Here is a 21013-nt window from a genome sequence, read left to right on the forward strand (position 1 = left end):
CAGGACACAGAGATTTATTTGAAAATCTCTATGAAATTGTTGTGAAACTTTTTTAATAGCATCATGTACCTACACCAACCTTACGTGCATGAAGGCAGAATAACTGAGGTCTGTGAAGTATTTTCTTACAACATCCCAGGCCCCATTGCCATGTGTCAAAGCCCATTTTGACATAGCAAAAAGCCTCATTTAAAAAAAAAAAAATTTTAAAAGGTTGGTATTTACTGATGGGTTGTACAGCGCTGAGCTACAACCTGTGGGCCAGCTGAGGATTCAGATACTACAAAACACAAATAAAGGGTAAACTTCCCAACCCCAGGCAGCCGCTGCGAGAGCAGATGTTCACAGTGAATAAAGATGTTGCATCTTGGCCTGTGCATTATACCTTAACGGGCACAGCCCCTCTCCCTCCCCAGCACAGCCACGGGTTACTGCTCACAGCGCTCAGCAGGGCTGTTATCAGATCGCGGCCGTATGTTTGCTGTGGCAGCTTTGAAGCAAAACCGATTGCCATCTCAGGCAAGTCACTCAGAGCCATTACCCTTTCGAAGGACATCAGCAAGATCTCAGCGAGCAACTGAGATTTTCCCCAGCTAGACAAACAGATCATTTTTAACCTGTTTTCTGAATTCGTAAAAGCTTCCTATAGTAGGAGCTTCATATCGCCTGAATATGGTGCATCCCTTACGCAGCCTTTGCTGGGTGCAGGAGGAGCCAGCAATTCCCTTCGTCTACAGGAACCAAATATCTATGATCAGCAGCCGCCTGTCTCCAAGGCTTATTTAGTCTAATCACATAGTCAAAGCTGGGGACTGGCTTAGCCTTTCTACATGAAATGCATGAGGAGGAACAGCTAAATTAAGAGTAGATAGGAGGAGAGATTGGCACCGTTCATTGTGGGGAGAAAATAGAAGTGGAAGAGGACCTATGAAAAGAGCTGTGCAGGATGCAAAGTTACATGTATGGCCCATTGGATTCTCCAATAGGGAGCAAAAGCATTGAAAATACCCTCAAATATATCTGTACTAGTTTGGAGGATGTTTTTTCTTTTCCCATTACGTCTCTCTTTCCTTAGCTATTAAAGAGGAGACCCACAGGGAGGGAGATGTTTCTCCACCTGGAGGACGGAGGACCTATCGGCATCTCTGCAGGACTCGCTAGAGACATCGTACAGGCCCCATGGGATGTGTTTAGAGGAGAAATCTCTCTTTAACAGGATATCTTCATCCTGGTTCTAGAAATGTATTTTGGTACCTAATCACAAAACTGGTGCCACAGGACATCATGCACGGTGGTGTGCCTGGTGTGGAGGGCCTCAGCTTGCCTCCGCCATGGAGCTCAAGCACCAACAGCCTCTGCAAACCAGCTGGGCAGAGTATTTTATACCCCAGCAGCCTCTCTTTAGCACATCAAAGTCCAAAGGCATAAGCAATGATAGAAGAATTGACTCTGACCCAAAGAAACAAGAAACGAGCAGTAAAGACCAAGTGATCGTGCTGCCAGGTGACGTTTGTGTGGCACAGGTTTATAGTTAGCAATGCAGTTTGTTTTATTAGTTATAAATAAAGTACAAAAAATCCACCAAAAGTGAATCTAAGCATTTACACAATTTCTAATGTCTTTTTATTTATTCAATGCACTATTGCTTTAATATTAATAATAAATATTTTTCTAGCTTTCTTCTATAAAATAGTCTATGTAGCAAAATGTTGCACAGCACAACAGAACAGCAGTAGGAGTACAAAAATGTGGGTGATCCTTTAACCAGCCCCGGCCATTAAAGGAGAGGATTTTTGTTTGCTTGCTCCTTGTTTTACTTATCCCTTTTACAGTGTGTTTGCGGGGTGGAACATCCAACCCTCTATCCCCACACGGCTCAGACCCGCAGCTCCAGGCTACAGGGGAGGAGTGTTACAGAGCAGCAAGGAAAAAAACGCAGACAGGTTTTAAACCCAGGGTAAGGCAAAGTCAACAAAGCAGAGCAGCACCCTGAAGGGACAGAGAGAAAAATATTAAGGTACAGTCATTTTGTGTCTTTCTAACCCAAAAGAGAATTGCTTCCAAAGCCTTTTGGGGTGGGGGTACGGCTACTAGCTGAGCACATGCATCAAACCCCACTTCTGCCCATACATGGCCAAGTATCTGCGCTGACCAAGAGTAGTTATGGCTTAAAGCTTAAAATATTGTCAAAGCAAAGGTGCTCTAGCCTTCTTGCAAGGCTCCAGCACTTGATATTCAGGAGCCTTTTGGGAAAGGGCAGTGCGTTGTAAGAGCAGCCTGGCCATGGCTGGGGATGGGGATGCTTGGCCACCGCTGCGGGAGCAGAATGTCAGCTTGGGGCTGACCCCTTCCCTGGGGACAGGAGGGCTCTGGTGCAGGTCACAGACCTCCAGTGGATTAAAAAGCTCCAAGCTGAGGTTGCCCCTTTAACAGGCGGGATGAAACCAACTGATCAAGAAGACCAGTGCTGAGGGCTTCTGCTCCATGCATGTTTCACAGCTAGGTTATAGCAAATGCTCATGGTCAGGCATTACAAAGGGATGCTGAATCTCTCCCACATCCATCCCAGCCCCTCTCAGCTAGACCAGGGGTCAACCCTTAAAAACTGCAATGAATCCCTCAGTTTTGTTGCCTCCAACCTCAGGCTCAATCGCCTCCTTCATCCTCCCTGCAGCGCCCAACTGGGTGCCCGCACAGAGGGTGAGAAGAACCAGACTGAGCACTGATCGGCATCAAAAATTGAACAGAGCCACCATGCCTGGGCTTCCTTCCTCGGCTTTTGAAGCAATTAGCAGAGTCTTGCACTAAACACATGCATTGCCCCAAGCACAGCCTTGTAGCAGGGGCCCGCCAGGTGTTACTGCAGGGTAACACATGCAGCAGGAGCGGTAGCATCACCAGCAGCATCAGGGACAGGGCGGTAGCAGGAATCGACCAAAACATTTTGGTTTTGCAGAGCGCCGTCAGTCACCTTCAATGTGCAAGGACACAAGTGAAAGGATCACCAGAGTTTGATTATGAGTGCAAATAATATTCATATATATGTGCTAAACACAGTCACTATATTGCAGTTTTCCACTATGTCACAGCATACAGAATCAAAGGTTTGCATTTTTATGGAATGTATCCAAGGTAACAGCACCACAGTAATACAGTTTGTAATCACACACCCTGATTTTTTTCTCTTTTTTTTTTTTTTTTGACAAGATAAGCATTACCCCCCACATCCCATGTTTAATTTTCATTTTAAAGTACCGATGCATGCAAAGCATTCCATTCCCAGAAACAATGCAAAAATGAGGTAATAGGAGTAATAAAAAAAATTAGTATTAATTTCTAAATAAATAAATTATAATTAAAAATGCAAAAAAACAACTATAAAAATAATTAAATAAGAACCCACCATATCTACAAGTTAGTCATAAATTATGATTGTTAAATATAAGGCATTTAAACTCACAAAACCCTGTAAACTATCAATATTTTGTTTCTAGAGATTTTTTGTTGTTTGTTTCATTTTGTTTTTAGACTCACCCTATTGTCGCAACCTACTCGTACAAATTATTTAAACGCAAAGGAACCTGACACACCGATGCAACTCCAGACGCTGTAAATTCGCACGCACCTCGGGATCAGTCACTCACACGAGACCACGGGAGTTTGGTGCTTTTCTTCACCAAGGTTTTTTTTGTTTTGTTTTTTTTAAAAACTGTGCTTGTTCATTAGGCAAATAGTAATACTTTCGCATAGGCTTTAAGAAAACGCAAGGTTCGGAAGCGCTCCTCCTTCCCTCCCAACCCAGCCAGGGTCCCAGTTGCCCCATTCCTCCCCTGCTTTTCCCCCAGCTCACGCCTCAACAGACCAGACCGGCTTACAGTGTATTTTACCAGCAAAGCCTTGCTTTGCTTATCCATATTATTAGTAATATTAGTACTATTTTTAATGCTGCTTCAATCTGCTGCTGCTGGAGCAAGCCCCAGAAGTACTGATGGACCATTCCTTGACCCAAGGAGTCCGCAGCCCTTCGGTCAGGGCTGGGACCACCGTATCCCCTAAGAAGCCATCACCTGAGGTGGGTGGCAAATATATAATTGAATCACAGAATGGTTTGGGTTGGAAGGGGCCTTTCGAGGCCACCCAGTCCAACCCCCTGCAGTGAGCAGGGACATCTTCAACTCAGTCAGGTCGCTCAGAGCCCCGTCCAGCCTGGCCTTGAGTGTGTCCAGGGATGGGGTATTGACGACCTCTTGGGGCAACCTGGGACAGGGTTTCATCACACTTAGCATAAAAAATTTCTTCTTCATATCTTCCGTACATGCCACCATGTGTCCCCCTCCACTCCCTCCTACCTGCCTGGGCACAGCAAGAGAGGGGATCTTCCATCCTTGCACCCTGAAGGCCTCCCTTCTTCTCCTCCCTTCTCCAGTTCGGAAAAAACCTTAGGTTGGGAAAACCTCAGGTTGGGAAAAAACCTCAGAGTGCCCCTGAGGTTGGTATTTTCCAATTACAGCTCATGGGAATCCCATAATCTCTCCAATGGTAATTTATGAATGTTTCTACTTGGAAAGCATCACTTGGATCCAGCGAAACAGATGCTCAGGGGAGCCAGAAATCATCCCCACGACATCAACATTTTCAATATATAATGCTCCTGACTAATTCCCCTTGATCCTTGGCATCTTTCTTTTGCTCTGCTAGTATGCAAAAAAAAAAAAAAAAAAAAAGTTATTTAAAAAGAAAAGAACAAAAAGCTTTTTGGTTGTGAATGCCAGTTCTCTGGAGGGTTTTTTTGACCCTATGGTTGGTGTGCTGAGGTCTTTATTTCAGCAGGAGCTTGGATCGCAACAGTTCAGCTCTTTCAGGGACTACCTCCTAATTCTGTTTTGAGCATTAATGCAATTAGGTTTAATTTGAACAACCACTCACTTCTCCATAAGGATAAGGCCTGAAACATGTATACAAACACACGTGGTGCAGGAGCATGTGCTTTGAGGAAGGGCTACAACCCAGCCCCTCCAGAAAGCAGCAAACCCCAGCTCCAACCTGCCATCCCCTCCCACACCGAAATGCTTACGGCTTCACCAATGCCTTGTGAGCACTGAGTCTTCTCCCATCCTGTTATCCGAGGTGCTTTTGCACGGGAGAGGAGTCAGCAGCATACATGTCTCGGCACTCCTCCATCATTTTTACACCCCAAAGCACAGCTGACTCCAGTAACCATCGTTTTGCACCAGTGCTGGCTGCTGAAGCCAGCCAGCCTCACAGCTCGCGGGAGAAAGCATCATGGACAATGGCAATGATGAAGACAGCTCTTCCTTGGATTTCAATATGCCAAGCTACTTCGTTAAGATACAGAAAGCAAAGAAACAGCATCTACTCCAATACTGTGCCCTGACAGAAAGCGTCCAGCACCAGCAGATAAGCAGGAACGAAGCTTCTCCTTATTGCTTCATTCATTTCATCCCCAAATTTTATTTTTATAAGCTTCTTTAAATTTGCAACACACTGTAAATGCAAGGAAAGGAAGCACACATGGCTGAGGCAAAGAGCGCAACCCTTCTGACCGTAAACAGGATTTTGCTTTTTCGCCTCTTCCCCCCTAAGGGTGGGAAAGCTTGACCTCTTCATTCCCCCTCTGCAATGTATTAATCAGGCACCAAAATAAGGAATCTATGAAAAAATATTTGGTGCAAATTAGGTAACAGCAACATGTCCACCACAAGATGAGTAGGGCATCAAACACAACATTTCTTAAGCTAACATGCTCCAGCTGCCATCCATAGAAATAGCTAAAGGACCCCTAACATGTTTCTACGTATTCGAGAGGTATATATACAATCCTCATGAAATGCAGGATTGACAGGCCAGACTACCACAACTAGTTCCTTCATGTTCAACACTAAATCTTCTGCAGCACGGGGTCTCTGAGCTCTGGGAATGCCAGCTCCCTTTCACCGGGCCCGTATCCTGCATATGTGCAATATCCCCTATCACTACATATTTTACCACCACCTCCTCCTCCTCCTCCTCCTCCTCACTAACATGCCTGCAGACTTTTCTTCTCAATCAAATGGCTCAGAAGGCGAAATTTTGCTGCAAGGGTTTATGGCCATATGACCTGGTAAGGAAAATGGTGTGTCCAGCCAGTCCTTTCAGCTGTCCGAGCCGAGCTGTGTTTCAATGTCCACCCTGCAGATCGGGCACTTCTTGCTGGTGGCCAGCCACTGGTCCACGCACACTTGGTGGAAGAGATGCATACAGGGCAACCGCCTGCAGGGAGAGAAGTACCGCCCCGTTAGGATGGAGGAGGTCCAGGGGACCAAGAAGAGCCAGAAAGCAGCAGCCGGGACTGCTTCAAACATGGGGAAGCCCCAGTGTAGTGACACCAGTGCTGCCTAGGTCCTACCCCCTCCCGCAGCCATGCCAGCTCACATGGAGCAGCAGGTCAGAGATGGTGTCCTTGGCTAAAAGCCTTTTAGAAAATGCCACACCCTCCTGAACTGAGTTGTTCCAGTTATTCATTATCCTGGCTGCTGCTTTTTAACCTTTCAGAAGTATTAGGTTATACTCCAAAGCCTCTTGGTTCTTCATCATTGTGACTCGTTAGCAGTCAAGTGGGTCCCCACCGCTCCTGTGTGAGTGCCTGGTGTGTCCCAGGGGATGTGGTTGCTTTTCACCTACATCACCTTGGTCATCTCTTCACTCACTTTCACAAGCCAGAGGGACCCTGAACCACAAGGACCCACAGCAAGAGGATCAGGACCAGGTAGTGCAGCTGCACTGCCCACCTGCAGTTCCTTCAGACATGGTAGCTCAGCCCCTTGCAATTGCTTGTCCCCATCCTCTGTCACGAGCAGAGACTGACCCAGCCAAGAGCCTGGGGACGTCTCTGAGGGAAAACTGAGGCTTTGTTGTTGGCTCAGGACAGCTCCCTGCGACAATGAGGGTGGAGTAATCTCATTTATTCTACAATAAAGCAGCTCCATCCTGGCCACAAGCCAAACTCCCCTGGACTTCACAAACACACTCCCTTTTATCATACTTTGGTCATCTGTCAAGCTCAGACATTGATGTTCCCAAGCTCCAGATGGCTGCCTGAGACCTGGGACCCATCCTTCTCTGACACTTGCCACCTGGTCCATTGGCACAGCCTTGAAGCAGGTGATCCAAAACGAGGAGATACTGTAAGAACTTGACCCTCCTGCTGCTGCAGAGCTCTTCCTACCTACAGCCCATACCAATATCCATCTAAATGACATTTGGTTTCCCAGACCCTGCAACAGCCCAAGTGGGTTCGTCAGGACAGGAACAGGGACAACACCACCAGCACAAGGCAACTTTAATCCCAATAAACACAACTCAGATAGCAGCAGAGCAGATGGAAGGATCTTACCTGACATCTTCTCCATCTTCAAGCATGGACAGACAGATTGTGCATTTCTCATCAGTGTCTGACTCCTCTCCATCCTCATGTTCAGATTTGCCCTCCTGTGGTCTTCTCTGCAGCAAGGTTAAAGACATAATTTGGTTAGGAGTTGACTTTCTAACACTCTCCCAAGCCTGGGTAGTTGCAGGAAGGCACATAATATCAGTTTCATCTATCAGCCAGACCGTCTTTCTTGGGGAAACCAGCCCAGCTAAAACAGCTGGTGAGAGGATGATGCCACCAACATGCTGCTCGTCACCGTGTCTCTTCCTGGGGCCGGTGGCAGTGGTGTTGGTAGTAGTGCCCCTGGGAGCAGCCTGTCCTCTGCGGCCCTAACACAGCCCCCTACAACCTTCTCCTTGCAGTGGGGATGTCCCCATAGTCTCCTTTGCTGGAGGCTTCTGGAGACCCCAAAGCATGTGGGGCCACCACTGCCAGGAAGGGCAACCACTGTGCGCCATGCCAGCTTTTCCACCAGCCCAGCACCACACTGTGCCATGGGCCAGTGCCTGTCAGCTCTTCCCGCTTCTCTTTCCCACCAACATCCATTCCTATTAATATAATTTGTCTGGATCTGCTGGAGATGCAGTCAAGGTAAGTGCAGCAGGAGTTGACTCGCTTCCAACTTGGGCAATGCAATGTGAAATTACTACGCAGACAAGCACTTCTCCCATTTTCTATTTAGCACTACCCCAAAACATGGCACCCATTTCCTTATGGGCAGGAGATCAGCTCCAACAGAGGAGACGCCTCTTGCGAAACAAGGGGAGGACAAGCTCCCCCACGCCATGAAGCCAGCGCCCTCACGGCAGGGTGTGTAGGCAGTGCCGCTTGCATGCGGCATGGGGTGGGTTTGCGTGCACAAATTCCCCTTGGTGTTTGCACTTTCTTACCAGGTGCGGACAGGGGGGAAATTGCACCCGCTGGGTGGGAGAAGGTTGAGACCCTTTTGAAAATTTGGCCTGCAGCTTCCTAGCCTAGAAGTGAGAAACAGCCAGCTGAACTACACCACCGCTTCTGCCCAGGAGCCCCACAAGATATTAAAGCACCAATTCTGGATTTTACATTCCTCCCCCATTTGGGGGAATATAGACAGCATCGGTTTGCCAACCCTGGGACTGTACCCACTAAAGTCCTGCCTTCTCTTTGCTCTGGGCCCAAAACCCTCGGCTGAGTGAGAGGGGCTGGCAGCCATGCTGCGGTTTCGGAGCACTCACCTTCTTGTACTTGTGGGGGAAGGTGAACCTCTCGATGGTGTTCTGGATGGCGCCCCGGCTCACGCTGCCCAGCCTGTCCTCCAGCTGCAGCAGCTCCTGCGGTGCAGGAACAGCAGCAAAGCACCATCAGCATTGCTCCCAGGGCATGAGGTCCCACCAACCCCCCGCACCTGCTGGGCAGTAAGGCTCCCTTTTGACCTTTCCATGGTGGAAGTGTCCATCAAACCCAAAACAGCCATGCTTTAATGATGAATCTGAGCCCTGGCTTTTGGGCTAGTAGCTAAGGGCTCAACGCAGAGAGATGGATATCCAATATTCCAGAAATTAGGGTGGGATCTGAGCTCCGTTGGTCAGGCTGGGAAACAAAACCCCATAGAACTGAAGCATTTTGTTCACAGGCAAGAAGTGGGCTGGAGTCAACCCGAGCCAGAGCCAGCCACCCATCTTTTACCAAGCCCACTCAACCTCTTCACCTCCCAGTAATTACTAAAATTGCTACAAGACTCAATGCAACTGCCATGACACAGAACGGTCTTATAACTTTATTCCGGAGCTTGCACAGATTCCCAGCACTTAAAAAATTAATAATAATTCCAGTCCTCAAGATACGTACTTCATAGCTCTCCCGCACGGCGGACGTGTGCCTGCTTGGGTTCAGTCCCTGAAGAGCAAGTAGCTGAAGCTGAGGATAAGGGTAATTTCTGATTTCGTGAACAACCTGTCAGGAGTGAGGGAAAAAAATAAAGCCACCTGTACTTGCACATAGAAATCCCTTGTGTACCCTGATTTAAATTTAGTGTTTTAAATTTCAGAATGAAAGAGCAGACTGACACCTTCCCCAACTGAAGCATTTTAATAACCAAAAAATGAGGTTTTATTAAATAGATCTCTTATAAATGATAACTAAGAGCATACATTTCTTCTGAATAAAATGTTACAGTAATTTCTGCTGCATATGTAACATTGCAGTTACACACTTTCAACAGGGATTAGCTTAAAAAGATATTTTATTTTATTTATTTTTAAATAAGTGGATTTCTTTTCACCCAAGCTTTGATTTTTCCTGAGCAGGTGCCAGGGTCTAACTATGGGCATGAGTTAAAAACACTCTTGTGAGATTTCTGAGGATGCTTTAAGGATCGGCAGCACTTGGCATGGCTTAGCTCCAAATGCAACACCCTGCTAGGAGAAGGGCCGGCAAACGATCCCAGTCAGCCCATCTTCCCGTCAAACTCCATCGCCACCTGTGCAACGGGTCATGCAAAATCTTTATAGAGGTAGAGAGCAATGATGTGGGGGGAATGGTCCTCAGGGCTGAGCCCGAGGAAAGGAGTCACCTGCTCCCAATGCAGCGAGCCCTGGGAGCCCATAATTTGTTCCAAGTTTAATAATAATATTAGTAATAACTGCTGAGTGTCTCCTGTCTTGCCCAGGTTTTGCAGACCAGCTTGTGAGCATGGTGCTGCATGTGATGGACCAAACCTTTCCAGAGCAGCTGAACTTCTCATTCTTTTCTCTAATCCAGAGTACAATGATGCAACATTATCCTTTCAGACACTCCCTCCCACGGCCGGAGATAAGTGGGATTCACAGAAGACAGGTGATAGAAAGGCAGCAGCCTTTATTTTGACTGCCTTCTGGCAGACAATGCATAAAACATTTCTCGGTAAAAGCATTTCACTTACCATCTGTGTCGAGGATGTGCTTCTGGGGAAATGGTGCATCCGAGGTGTAGCTAAGTAATGCTGATAGGGCTGAGGGACCGGCCGGACCTGGAACTGGGCGTGAGTCAGCCCCGCATCGACACTGAGGTCCCTGTGGGCACGAGGATGACGATACAGCTTTGACTGCATGGTTTTATTGCATGGCCTACAGCAAGTCAACGCCACCGGTGAGCTCTGGGCTGCTGTGGGTGCCTCGAGCAGGGGTGATGCCGCTGCTTGGAAGGGGTTTTCCTCTGGTTTGGGCAATCACCCACCAGGCCAGCACAAAGGAGTCAGGGGTTATTTTAATACCAGTTAGCATTTGTGTTAGCTGGGGTTGAGAGCCGCACAGTAGCCTGCTAATTTCAGAGCAAGAGCATTTTGGTGGCTCCAATTGACCCCCCAGGCTCAGTAACTCAACCTGGCCGGACCAGATCCTCTCCGTGCTACCATCACTGCCAACAAATACATTTTGCCTTGAATATTTTGCAGGAATACAGGTAAATGCCTCAGGGCACACACCAGTGAGCTGCTCTGGATAGTGGTTAGGAGCCAGCTAGGCACCCTCTGGGGGCTTTATGACATGCCTGTGCTTTCCTTGGAGGACTCCAGCCCAGGCCACAGAAAGACCTAGGGAGACAGGGAGGACTGCACCTTACCTAAACCTAGCTTCAGGGAACCCCAGGACTGCTGTTTGTGCAGAAAATAAAGCCAGTGAAGCAGGACATCCCTGATGGTCCCACTTGCCTGCACACAGCCCGGCTCAGGCAAGTAAAGTGTGGTCTTCACCCAGGCTGGGGTTCAGCTTGGTGAGTTTGGGCACTTTGTCCCACTAGAAAAACAACTCAGCTCAATCCTGGGACTTGACATGACCAAGACCCTGGCAAACGCTGCAGCTCTGCCCAATCCAAGCATGCAGAGACAAACCGCAGACCCCAGCCCCACACTGCACTGGGGGGATGGGAGGAGACATACACAGCCTCTCCATCTGTAATACAATTAGCCGATCCCTCATCTCTCCAGCCAAAGAGTCTCTCAGCAAACAAGTGCTTTAAACGTCATTCATTTTATCATAATTAAAAAAGCCAGTGCTCTAATAACCATTGTCTTCACATTTGCCAAAGCTAAGCTAATTAGAGCACAGGGGTCGTTTCCCTTTTCATCTTCAAACCTCTCTTTCCTTCCACGGAGGACAGAGGCAGCGAACGTCATGGCTTGTTAGGAGCAACTCAAACGTGTCCTCCAGCAGCTGTGAAACTGTGTTTGCCCAACAGAAGATAACAGATGTAAGGGGACAGTAAATGCAGAAATCCTTTACCCAGCACAGCCTATGTACCAGGCAGCAGCCCCAGTGCTTTAGTACTCCCCAGAAATTCTCCCTGTAGCAAGCTGAAGCAAAGAGAGGGACTATCTTTGCTGGTCCTGTCCTAGCCATGTCCTAGACAGACAAAGCTCGTAGAGAATAAAACACAGCAAGCTACTGGCAGGAACACAACCAGGGTGAGAATCTGTAGGACTGAACATTTCCAGTTCCCATGTCACAATTTTGGAGATTTATCCGATTGCCGAAGACTGTTCCCAGGTAGATGGAAGGCTTAGCTAGAAATCAGGAGGATTTGAGTCCATTCCCAGCCCTGTCATTGGCCTGATGCATGACCTTGACCACTTTCTCTCTGCCTTCCCATATTCCCTGTCTACAAAATAGATGCAATAACCCACAGATTGCTTTGAAATCAAGGACTGAAGAGATCTCTCAAAGATGAATGACCGTTATTAACTTGCACAAGTAATTGCAGTAACAACACTGCTGAACTGTTTGTGCAATGGGGCATCTAGATCCTTAAAATCAGAGAGTGAGGCTCCTGAAGTGATGCTGTGGCTCTACAGAAGGGCCCAAAGCAGAATACTGCATGGAACGGTGTTTTCTCAAGGTTTGCAGGCGAAGAAGCAGAGCACATTAGCTGAAGAAAACCAAAAACCAACCATCACCTTGTAGCCTCTAGTACATGGACAACTGTACAGCATCTTGATGCAAAGATACAAGGTTCGAGAGCTATAATGCCTATGGTACACAGGCTACCAACAACCCAAACAGGTAACCCAGGTAACAGGTTGGATGGTCGTCACTAAATGAAGATGCATAAGGTGATTTAAGGAAAGAAATGGGAGCTTATTTCTTCTTCACCGGAAGATTCTAGTCGAGGTTGGGCTGTCTGAGATGACTGATCACCTTCAGATCTTCTTTCCATCCCCATTTCCCACGACAGTGCCTACCACTTATTGCCTCCGAGCCAGCGCCGCTGCTGCTCATGTAGTCGTAACACGTTAGAGGGAAGTTTTTATATCCGTCACTGGGCAAAACGGTGTGTGTGTCCCAAAGGAAAGTGAGTCACCCAAATATATGTACACAGTATGTGATTTCTGTCATCCCCACTCCTTAGGTTTTATAAGGCTATGGAGTAACACGGGGTAGAGGGAAGGAGGAGGAGGAGGGGAACATAAAGCAATGCTTTATCAGATCCTTTTAATGATTATAATTAAACACTCTGTGCCAAAAGAGAGGCAGGAAGAATGGCTCTATCCAGCTGGTATGTGAACTGCTTTGCAAACTGATTTGAACAATGTCATCCCGGCCAAATTCAGCTCACAGTGGTGCCAGTAATGGGAACACCTGAGAAGAAAATGGCAGAAGGATCTGGCCATATTTTAGGTTGTGTATTATTACCCCAGAGGGGGAAACACCACCCCCCTCCCCGTGTTAAAAGGACTCTCCATTTGCAGAGCAAAGCGCTCAGATGTTAGGAAATGCCATAATTAAGATTTCCTGTGACATTTTATTTCGGACTCCTTGTGCATATACATTGCTATCGTCTCTAATTACATGTTCATATGCTATTTTTTCCATTCAGTGCACAGAATGGACTTTGCTCAGCTAACAAGCAGCTACTTAGAAGTATGTTTTTACTTTCTCAGTCTTCCAAGTAGGGCCCCATACATTATTAACTGTGCAAGAGCTCAAAACCTGGTCTGAAAATGAAACGATCATTTCCCTGCTCAGCTTTTCCACGGTATCAAACACTACAGTGGCAGAATGATTAACAGCTATTAATTTATTCACACCACCCTGTGGGGGAAGGCAACACCGTGGTACCTAATTTAGATGACAGGAAAAGTTGTGGCCACTATTTTTTGAGTGCCTGACGGACAGCAGAAAATCTAGTTCAGGCAGAGACGTTGGTCTGCAGAAAAAAGACCCTGGGTGTGCGCTGCAGCAAAAAAAGCCCCTGGAGGAAGATTAATGTTTGGCTGCACTCTGCATCCATGGATGGAGAGTTAGGGGCAGCATTGGTGCCTCAGTGTTATCATATACCTGCACAAAGGCTTTAGCATGCACTCATGGCCCTCCCAGAGGTGAGTTTTCCCATTGCACGCTCCCCACATCGTATCTGTTGAGCTGCACCATTAGCTTTCATGAAAGTATTGATCCATGGTGACATTCACCAACCCTTGCAGCCTCCCCAGGACTTTCTGAACATCTCATTCGATGCACAAGTGAAATGTGGAAGACTTACCAGTCTGTGCCTTCTGCTAAATACCTAGGCTGGGTCCCCATGGGTTGTGGAGTTTGCAGTTGGTGGCTGAAGTCGAAGCTGGGGTGTAGACGGTGAGGCTGAACAGACATGCGCTCTTGAGCCCGCCTGCGGGGAGAAGGAGAGCAGTGAGCGAGTTAGCCACACGGTGGGCACTGCGCATGTACGGCCCCGGCTCCAAGCCCGTGCCAGCAAACTGGGGGAAAACTCAAGCTGTTGGGCTCGTGAATACGGGTCCAAAAGAAAGGCGTCCAGGCAGGTCTCAGGTTTGATGGGAAGGGGAACCCAGAAATATATCATTTACTTGTGGCCACCATGGACATAACGCAGACCTCCACTCTTACCTGCTGTGGCATCCACATACACCCAGTTTACAAGAGATGTTATTTGGTGGCAACGTGGAAAGAAAAAGAGGAAACCAAACAACTTCTTCCTTAGCAGTTTTCTGCCATCTGCACTATTTTATTTTTTTCCACTGTCATCCCCATAAACAACACACAAGATAAAACTTGTCCCTGGTTCAGCCATTATCCATCATCATAAAGAAGCTGCAGGTTGTCTCGCCTCCCCATGCAGTGCATAAACTCCTGGGGAACCTCATTCATAACAGGATTACTCAGGAGTAACTGAAAGCAGAATTTACTCTCGCTGGCCTTTGCCAACATTTCTCTGGATGATGGACGGGCCAGGCTGGGATCCAGCTACTCTTCTGCCTTTGCAAGCAGAGAAAGGGAAGCAGTAGAAAATATAGCAAGGTTTTTCTAGGGATTTGATTCTCTTCTTGTGATTGTTGCTTATTTAAACTATTTGGGAGAAGAGCATGTGCTGCTTGATCAGTGTCCATGTTTGGAGAGAGATGAGGTGGATGCACAAGTAGGATTTTCATTACAGTCAGGCTCTTACCCCTTGCTCCCTGCCGAGTCCCCGCTTACCAGCAGAGCCATTGCAAAGTAAATCTGTGGGAAAACACTAAAGCAAATGGAGCAGGAAACAGCTAGATAAAGATTTTTCATGCAGCCACAGCTCAGAGGCTTCATATTGGAAGGCAAGACCCAGATTCCCATTACCAGGAACTTACGCCGCACACCTGCAAGGTTGCTGACACCCTCTGCCAATGTAGCTGTGCTTTCAGAAATAGGCTGTGGGACCGGGCAAGAGGTTCCTGCCCTTTTCCACACCACAACCCACTTGCAGATGTAACACTGACAGCATTTTCCAAAGCAGCTTCTGCGTGGAACTGTGCTCCATGCTTTTATTTGAATTCAGCTTATGACTAAGAGATAAACACTTGTATCATCCATGCCTCAGCCTCACACATATTTGCTACCCAATTATTAACTAATCATTAAATCCACCTAAAATCCAGCTTATGCAAAACAAAACAAGGATGAGAAAGACACACAATTTTCAGGCAGAAAGAGTATGGAAAGAGTTTTCCGCCTGTAGCATTCTTTCCAAATGAAGCATTATTGCAAAGACTTATCCTCTGATTCTTGATCCATGGGTACAACCCACAAATAGCTTCCATATGTTTCCAAAAAAAGCACTCCTCTCCTACGTGCTATCTAAACCCCTCTCTGAAGAAACACAATCAGGATAAAGCCAGGCATCCATTTCCACCTCTGCTGAGTTTCAGTAATTCTCTCTGCAGTCATCAGCCCAGTTTGAATTTAGGCTGCTCTCCATGACTGAATGTGCTGCAAGTCAATGGCATCATTCCCTCACAGATCTGTGAAGCCTACCTAGACCCAGAGAAGCAAGCTCTTCGTTTGCAAAACCTGATGGGATAGGTGGGTACAATCTCTTACATGGTTTTGAAACAGCAGCTACGAGGAGGTAGGTTGTCTACTGCTCTCTCTGCCACGCAGGACAGGTTCACTGCAACACCAAGGCATTACAACCATGATTCTCCTGCGAGTGACAATAATAGGTGACCTTGGGACATACTAGATGAGCATGGTATGAATCCCCATGGGAAAGGTACACCTGCAGGTGCAACCTGGCCTCCAGCTTCCCTCCTGGTGGGCACATTTTAGGGGTACACATTGGAACTTATGAAGAAAATCCAACGTTACTAGCACATACTTTGCAGAAGCCACTTTGCTGAAGTGAGGCTGATGTAGCTTCTCAGCATCCTTCAGGAGGAGTAAGGCCCCCTTACCTGGGGTGGGGCATGAGCCGGCGGTGCTGTGCCTCGAGGAGCTGCTGCTGGAGGAGGTATTGCTGGTGAAGCGCCTGAGGTAGGAAGGAGGGTCCGGCCACATCCTGGAAGGGCAGGGCTGGCACCGGTGCCAGGGGTTGGTGCAGGGGGCCGCTGTGCTGGTGCGTGGGGGCCATGTGGGGGGTCAGCCCCGGCTGGGGCTGCACTGCGTGAGGCAGGGTGAAGTCGGTGGAGAGCTGAGGCTGGGGACCCAGGTGGAAGTGCCGGCAGGAGGTAGCATGGGGATGCTGAGACCTTTGAAAAGGAGCACCTGGAAAAGAAGAGCGTGGCCGTCATGGGGGCCAGCAGTGGCTGGGGCACCCCAGCCCGGTGGTCACCCATCCAGGGCAAGAATTGAGCAAACAGCTCGCTCCTTCATCTGCCAAAAGGATTAAAAAAGAGAAAACAGGTCAGTTAGCATTGATTACTAACAGTTTTTCTCATCCAAAAACCATTGGAACCAAAACATGGGTTTGGGTTCAAAGTGACTATTTGGCTCCAAACTGAAATGCTTACTGATGAAAACTGCTTCGGCTTGTTTTGGTTTGCCTGTCTTAAGAGAGAAAGGGAACAACAGCTGAATAGAGCCTGTAGCAATAGGGCAAGGGGTGACGGTTTTAAATTGAAGGAGGGGAGATTCAGACCAGATATAAGGAATAAATTGTTTACAATGAGGGTGGTAAAACCCTGTCCCAGGTTGCCCCGAGAGGTGGTCGATGCCCCATCCCTGGACACACTCAAGGCCAGGCTGGATGGGGCTCTGAGCGACCTGATGTAGTTGAAGATGTCCCTGCTCACTGCAGGTTTAAATGGCCTCTAAAGGGCCCTTCCAACACAAACCATTCCGTGATTCTATGCAGAAAACCCTAAACATTTTAGAAAAGGAAAAAAAAACTACTCTGTTTTCTAAAATATGTTTTCATGGGTTATGAACTCACTAAAGTTTTCAAAGCTTGCTGACTTTCTATGCATCTCAAGGTATTTCTTTGCCTGTCTAACAATGTCTCATAGGCAAAGAAATAATCTCTGCTCTAAGAAACTGTCTCTCGCTGACTGCAGGACCTGAACGAGACACCTTCCACCTCTGAGAGCTGGTATTAAGACTGTGTGTCTTTGCTGAGACCCTTCAATAACCTGTCCTCATTAGCTGCATGCAGGGGGAGAGAGGCTGCAGGAGACACAAGACAGACTGCTATGAGACCAGCCACGAAACTGATGGAAATAAGTAAGAAATGAGGTGTGGAAGATATCTGTAGTGGAGGCTTTTTGCAAAACATCTGGCACCAGCTTGCACCTCCCTCAACATCCTTGCTTGGATGGGCCCTTAGCCCAATCCAGCATGTTAATTCCTACATTCCTGGAGCATTTACAGGCATCACGGCAAAGCTTTTGGCTCTTAAACTAGGCAGAGAGGCAGCTCAGGGTTGAAGGATGAGACATGAGTGCGGTTATTAGAGATGCCTCTTTGCTGAGGATCAGCCCCAGGATAGAACACCTACCCTTTTACTCAGTCCTTTGAACACCTCATCTTCCTAAAAACTCCACCTTTTTTCTTTTTTTTAAATCTGGGAGCAACAGCACCAAGAGGGTCTGAATGTCATCCCGAGGCACAGGCCAGATGTGCTTATGACGCCTTCTTCACCCAGATTCCTTCTGCTCACATGCCCCTTCTGCCAGGAGACAGGGCCAGTCTTCACGGCAGCTCAGGGAGCCACAATCACTTTCTGTTTAAGTCCGTATGGAAATGAGAGATGCACAAAGAAAGCCAGATGCCAGCAAGAGAAACAGCAGGAGAGGACCTAACATAAACGAATGGTTTGCAAAACCGTGCGTAATTACACACAACATCTCTTAAATACAAACTAATCCTCCGTAGCACCCCTCTGAGAGAGGCAGCAGGTGACAAACGCACATGCCACCAGCAGCAGAACTTCTTAAGGTGGTAATTCCTTGTGCTGTCAGATAACGGCATGATACGGCTACCACATTAATTAAAACCAGAGGAGGTGGGATCCGACCCACTGCTCCCCGACAACGGAGCTGCAAACCCAGACCCATGAGCCGTCCGTGTTCCCCGTCCCCCAGTACTGCAGGTTGTATTTGCCACCCTTGGCTTGGCCCCGGTTCACCATGTCCCACCAACAGGTAAAGGCTGAGTAATGAAATGGGGATCCTGTGCTGCCCTGGCCCATTGCTCAAGCTGAGCAACACCACCTTGAACTGCTGTATTCTGTAGTACCTAAGTAGCAAAAACAAGTCTCATCCTTGGCGCCTCTCTCATTTCTTGATGCCTGTTGCAACCTTAGCCAAGGATTTCCAGCATTTTGCTGTATCTTGGGAGGCTTTGTTCTGATTTAGAAAAAATAAGTAGGATCTTTGATGCCAGAGCGATGATGAACTAGAGAGCACCAGATGGGCAGATCATCTTGTCAGAGCTTTTGACCTGAGTTTTTCCTCCCATTCCAAGACAGTACTTGTGAGGAATTTGGTCATACACTACCCTGTTATCCAGAAAGTGCAAACTTTGTCTCTGATATCTGGGCAGGAAGCGTGCAGGTCCTGTGCAGAGCCAACAAAACCTAAAGGAAAAGCCTACCCCATTTTGTTTTGGTACAGAGAGTTAATTTGCCTTATTTTTAGGCACTAGTCAATTGAAAGAAGCATTTTTAAGTAATTTTTCTGGTGACTACTGAGCCAATGATATACTTCCCTCCATAGGGAAAATACTACCAAGATGGGGCCAAGACCATATGATTAAACAAAACCCAACATTTTGTCTTAACATAATTCATTATCTTGCGTTGTAATTGTTCGTTCCCTACAACTAATCCAATTGCTGATGAGGATTTTGATGGCAAAGCAAAGACTTTGGGGAATACTTCAGCAAATCTATGCTTATTAGCAGTCATCAAATAATACAGCTGGCATAACTGAACCAGCTTGCACAACAAAGAGCCATTTCTTGCCAGACATGCTACTGGTGGACCCCGGAAAGCCCTGGCAAAAAGAAAAACAGTGCACAACAGAACACTTAATCTCTGAGTTATCTATTTTCAAGTTTACCCTCTTCTGTATTTAGCTGCAGGGAGCCTTGGTGGAGAATGCTTTCCAAGTCCACATATTGACTTTGCATACAAAAGGTAAATCCAGTGTCACCCTGCTGTCACTAGCTGAGCACTTACCTCACTCCAGGTAACTCACCATGACCAACAGCGGGATCTGGCCCACAGGTGCTCAGCCCTATTCAACATCACAGAGGATCTCACGTTAGCAGTGTCTATTAATTACTGCACTAGCAGATCTTCCTTCTCTTTCCCAGGACACAGTTTTGCCCTAAATCACATTTGCATTGGAGCCGAAAATCACTGCCAACAAAATGCCTCAAGAAAATTTGATTCATGGATTTAATCTGCTTTTTTCCTGGACAATAATGTTTGTCACAGTGAAGAGCAATCCGTGACTAAAAACCAGTCCAGATACCCCACTCCAGCTTTTGTTTTTACTACCCAGAACAAGCGCAGGTCTGACGTTTTTATTAGCTAAGCTTTGAGGACATTTCTGCAGCAAAGACGGTGAGGCGGAACACTGTGCCTGTCAAGCTCCAGAGCCACTAATTGCATTCCCCAAGAGCCACGGTCCCCACCGCCTGACCCGGTGGTGGCTGCTGGAAGGCATTGTTGCGCTGGGGTTGGCAAGGTAGAGACTCTCTCCTCACTTAATGGACTCTTGGGTTTTGCTCCTTATCCCACAGCAGCATTATCCTTCTCCTTTAGGACACATTGATTTCGCAGGAAGAGGGGTCAGCCAGACCTCAGATGATTTTTTTATGGCCCACCCCAAAGAGACCTAACAGGTTCATCAGCTTCAGTGGCCTTTGCTGCAAATACTTGTCTCCTCCAGCTGACGAAGGAGGGGGAAGCCCAGTGTCCTTGCTGCAGAGGTAATATAGTCCTCACCAGCCCTGAGATGCTTTGACCTGAGGCCAGTGTGGAAACACATGTCCCTGTGTCCAGCCTGCTGGTCAGGAGGAGAGGGTCCACCCCACTGCGTGAGGCTCACTGATGCACTCCTCCCTGTGGCACAAGTAGCTCCATCTGCTCGTATCTGGAGCCATGCAGGACTGATTTCTCTGGATTCACTGTCAGGTTGCCCACCAGCCAGAAATCCTTTCCTTGCCCTGTTGCTTCTTCCCTTCATTTAAACGCTTTTGCTGTGGCAGATGATGACATCAGATCAGCATCTCTGAGGTGAGCAAAGGAGACAACTTACTCCAGTGTTGCGTAGCCTCCCATTAACTGGTTGAGGCCAAATGTCATTGAGATCAGCAACTTCTGTCTCAATGTAAGCTTCTAAACTGAATTATTTCTTGGCAGAGCAGGTGGTATTTCCCCCCCTTCTTTGTCTTTCCTCTCCCTCTCCATATTAGTTCCTCATGCTCTTCTGTTGACCATAACACATTTTCAAGGTCTGCTGTCTTTCTCAGCCTGCCCTCCCACCCACCCAACTCCCAGCTTCGACAACCCTTGTTGCCTTACGCCCCTCTGGACTCAGCTAAACAGCAAAGGCAGCTAATGCCTGACCCCAGCTAATACAGGTCTAAAAAGTGCCCTGCAAAAGTCTAAACATTTAGCATAACACATGGAGGCAAAGATGGGATCTGATGGAGACGTGAAACAGGTCTTGGGCAAGCCAAGCTATCTGTGGAGTGGGAAAGAGGAGGTACATGTTCCTCTGACATGCCTGGGGCCAAGCCTGGCCAAAAGAAGCTGCGGCATGGCATGATGGTGTAGGACCATGTGGCCGTGGGTACCCCATCCACCAGGTGCCTTTGGGTGAGCACCAGCAACACCTGCCTGCCTTGCATGATGCTCTGATAG

At 47.6% G+C, this 21013-nt stretch overlaps 1 protein-coding gene across 1 annotated transcript in view; it reads right to left on the reverse strand.

The window, feature by feature from the left end:
• Window positions 1–1524: 1524 nt before the first annotated feature.
• The window catches only part of ARK2C (arkadia (RNF111) C-terminal like ring finger ubiquitin ligase 2C), a 49958-nt gene continuing 30469 nt past the window's right edge, over window positions 1525–21013 (reverse strand). The window contains exons 2-8 of the mRNA XM_064437962.1: window positions 16098–16407; window positions 13919–14044; window positions 10329–10458; window positions 9257–9361; window positions 8644–8739; window positions 7394–7500; window positions 1525–6270 (exon numbers count right to left, since the gene is read on the reverse strand). Of these exons, the coding sequence (XP_064294032.1) occupies window positions 6153–6270; window positions 7394–7500; window positions 8644–8739; window positions 9257–9361; window positions 10329–10458; window positions 13919–14044; window positions 16098–16407 (992 nt within the window). The 3' untranslated portion in view covers window positions 1525–6152. The remainder of the gene's footprint in view (window positions 6271–7393; window positions 7501–8643; window positions 8740–9256; window positions 9362–10328; window positions 10459–13918; window positions 14045–16097; window positions 16408–21013) is intronic.

The sequence above is a fragment of the Phalacrocorax carbo genome, chromosome Z (genome assembly GCF_963921805.1).
Source record: "Phalacrocorax carbo chromosome Z, bPhaCar2.1, whole genome shotgun sequence".
NCBI lineage: Eukaryota > Metazoa > Chordata > Aves > Suliformes > Phalacrocoracidae > Phalacrocorax > Phalacrocorax carbo.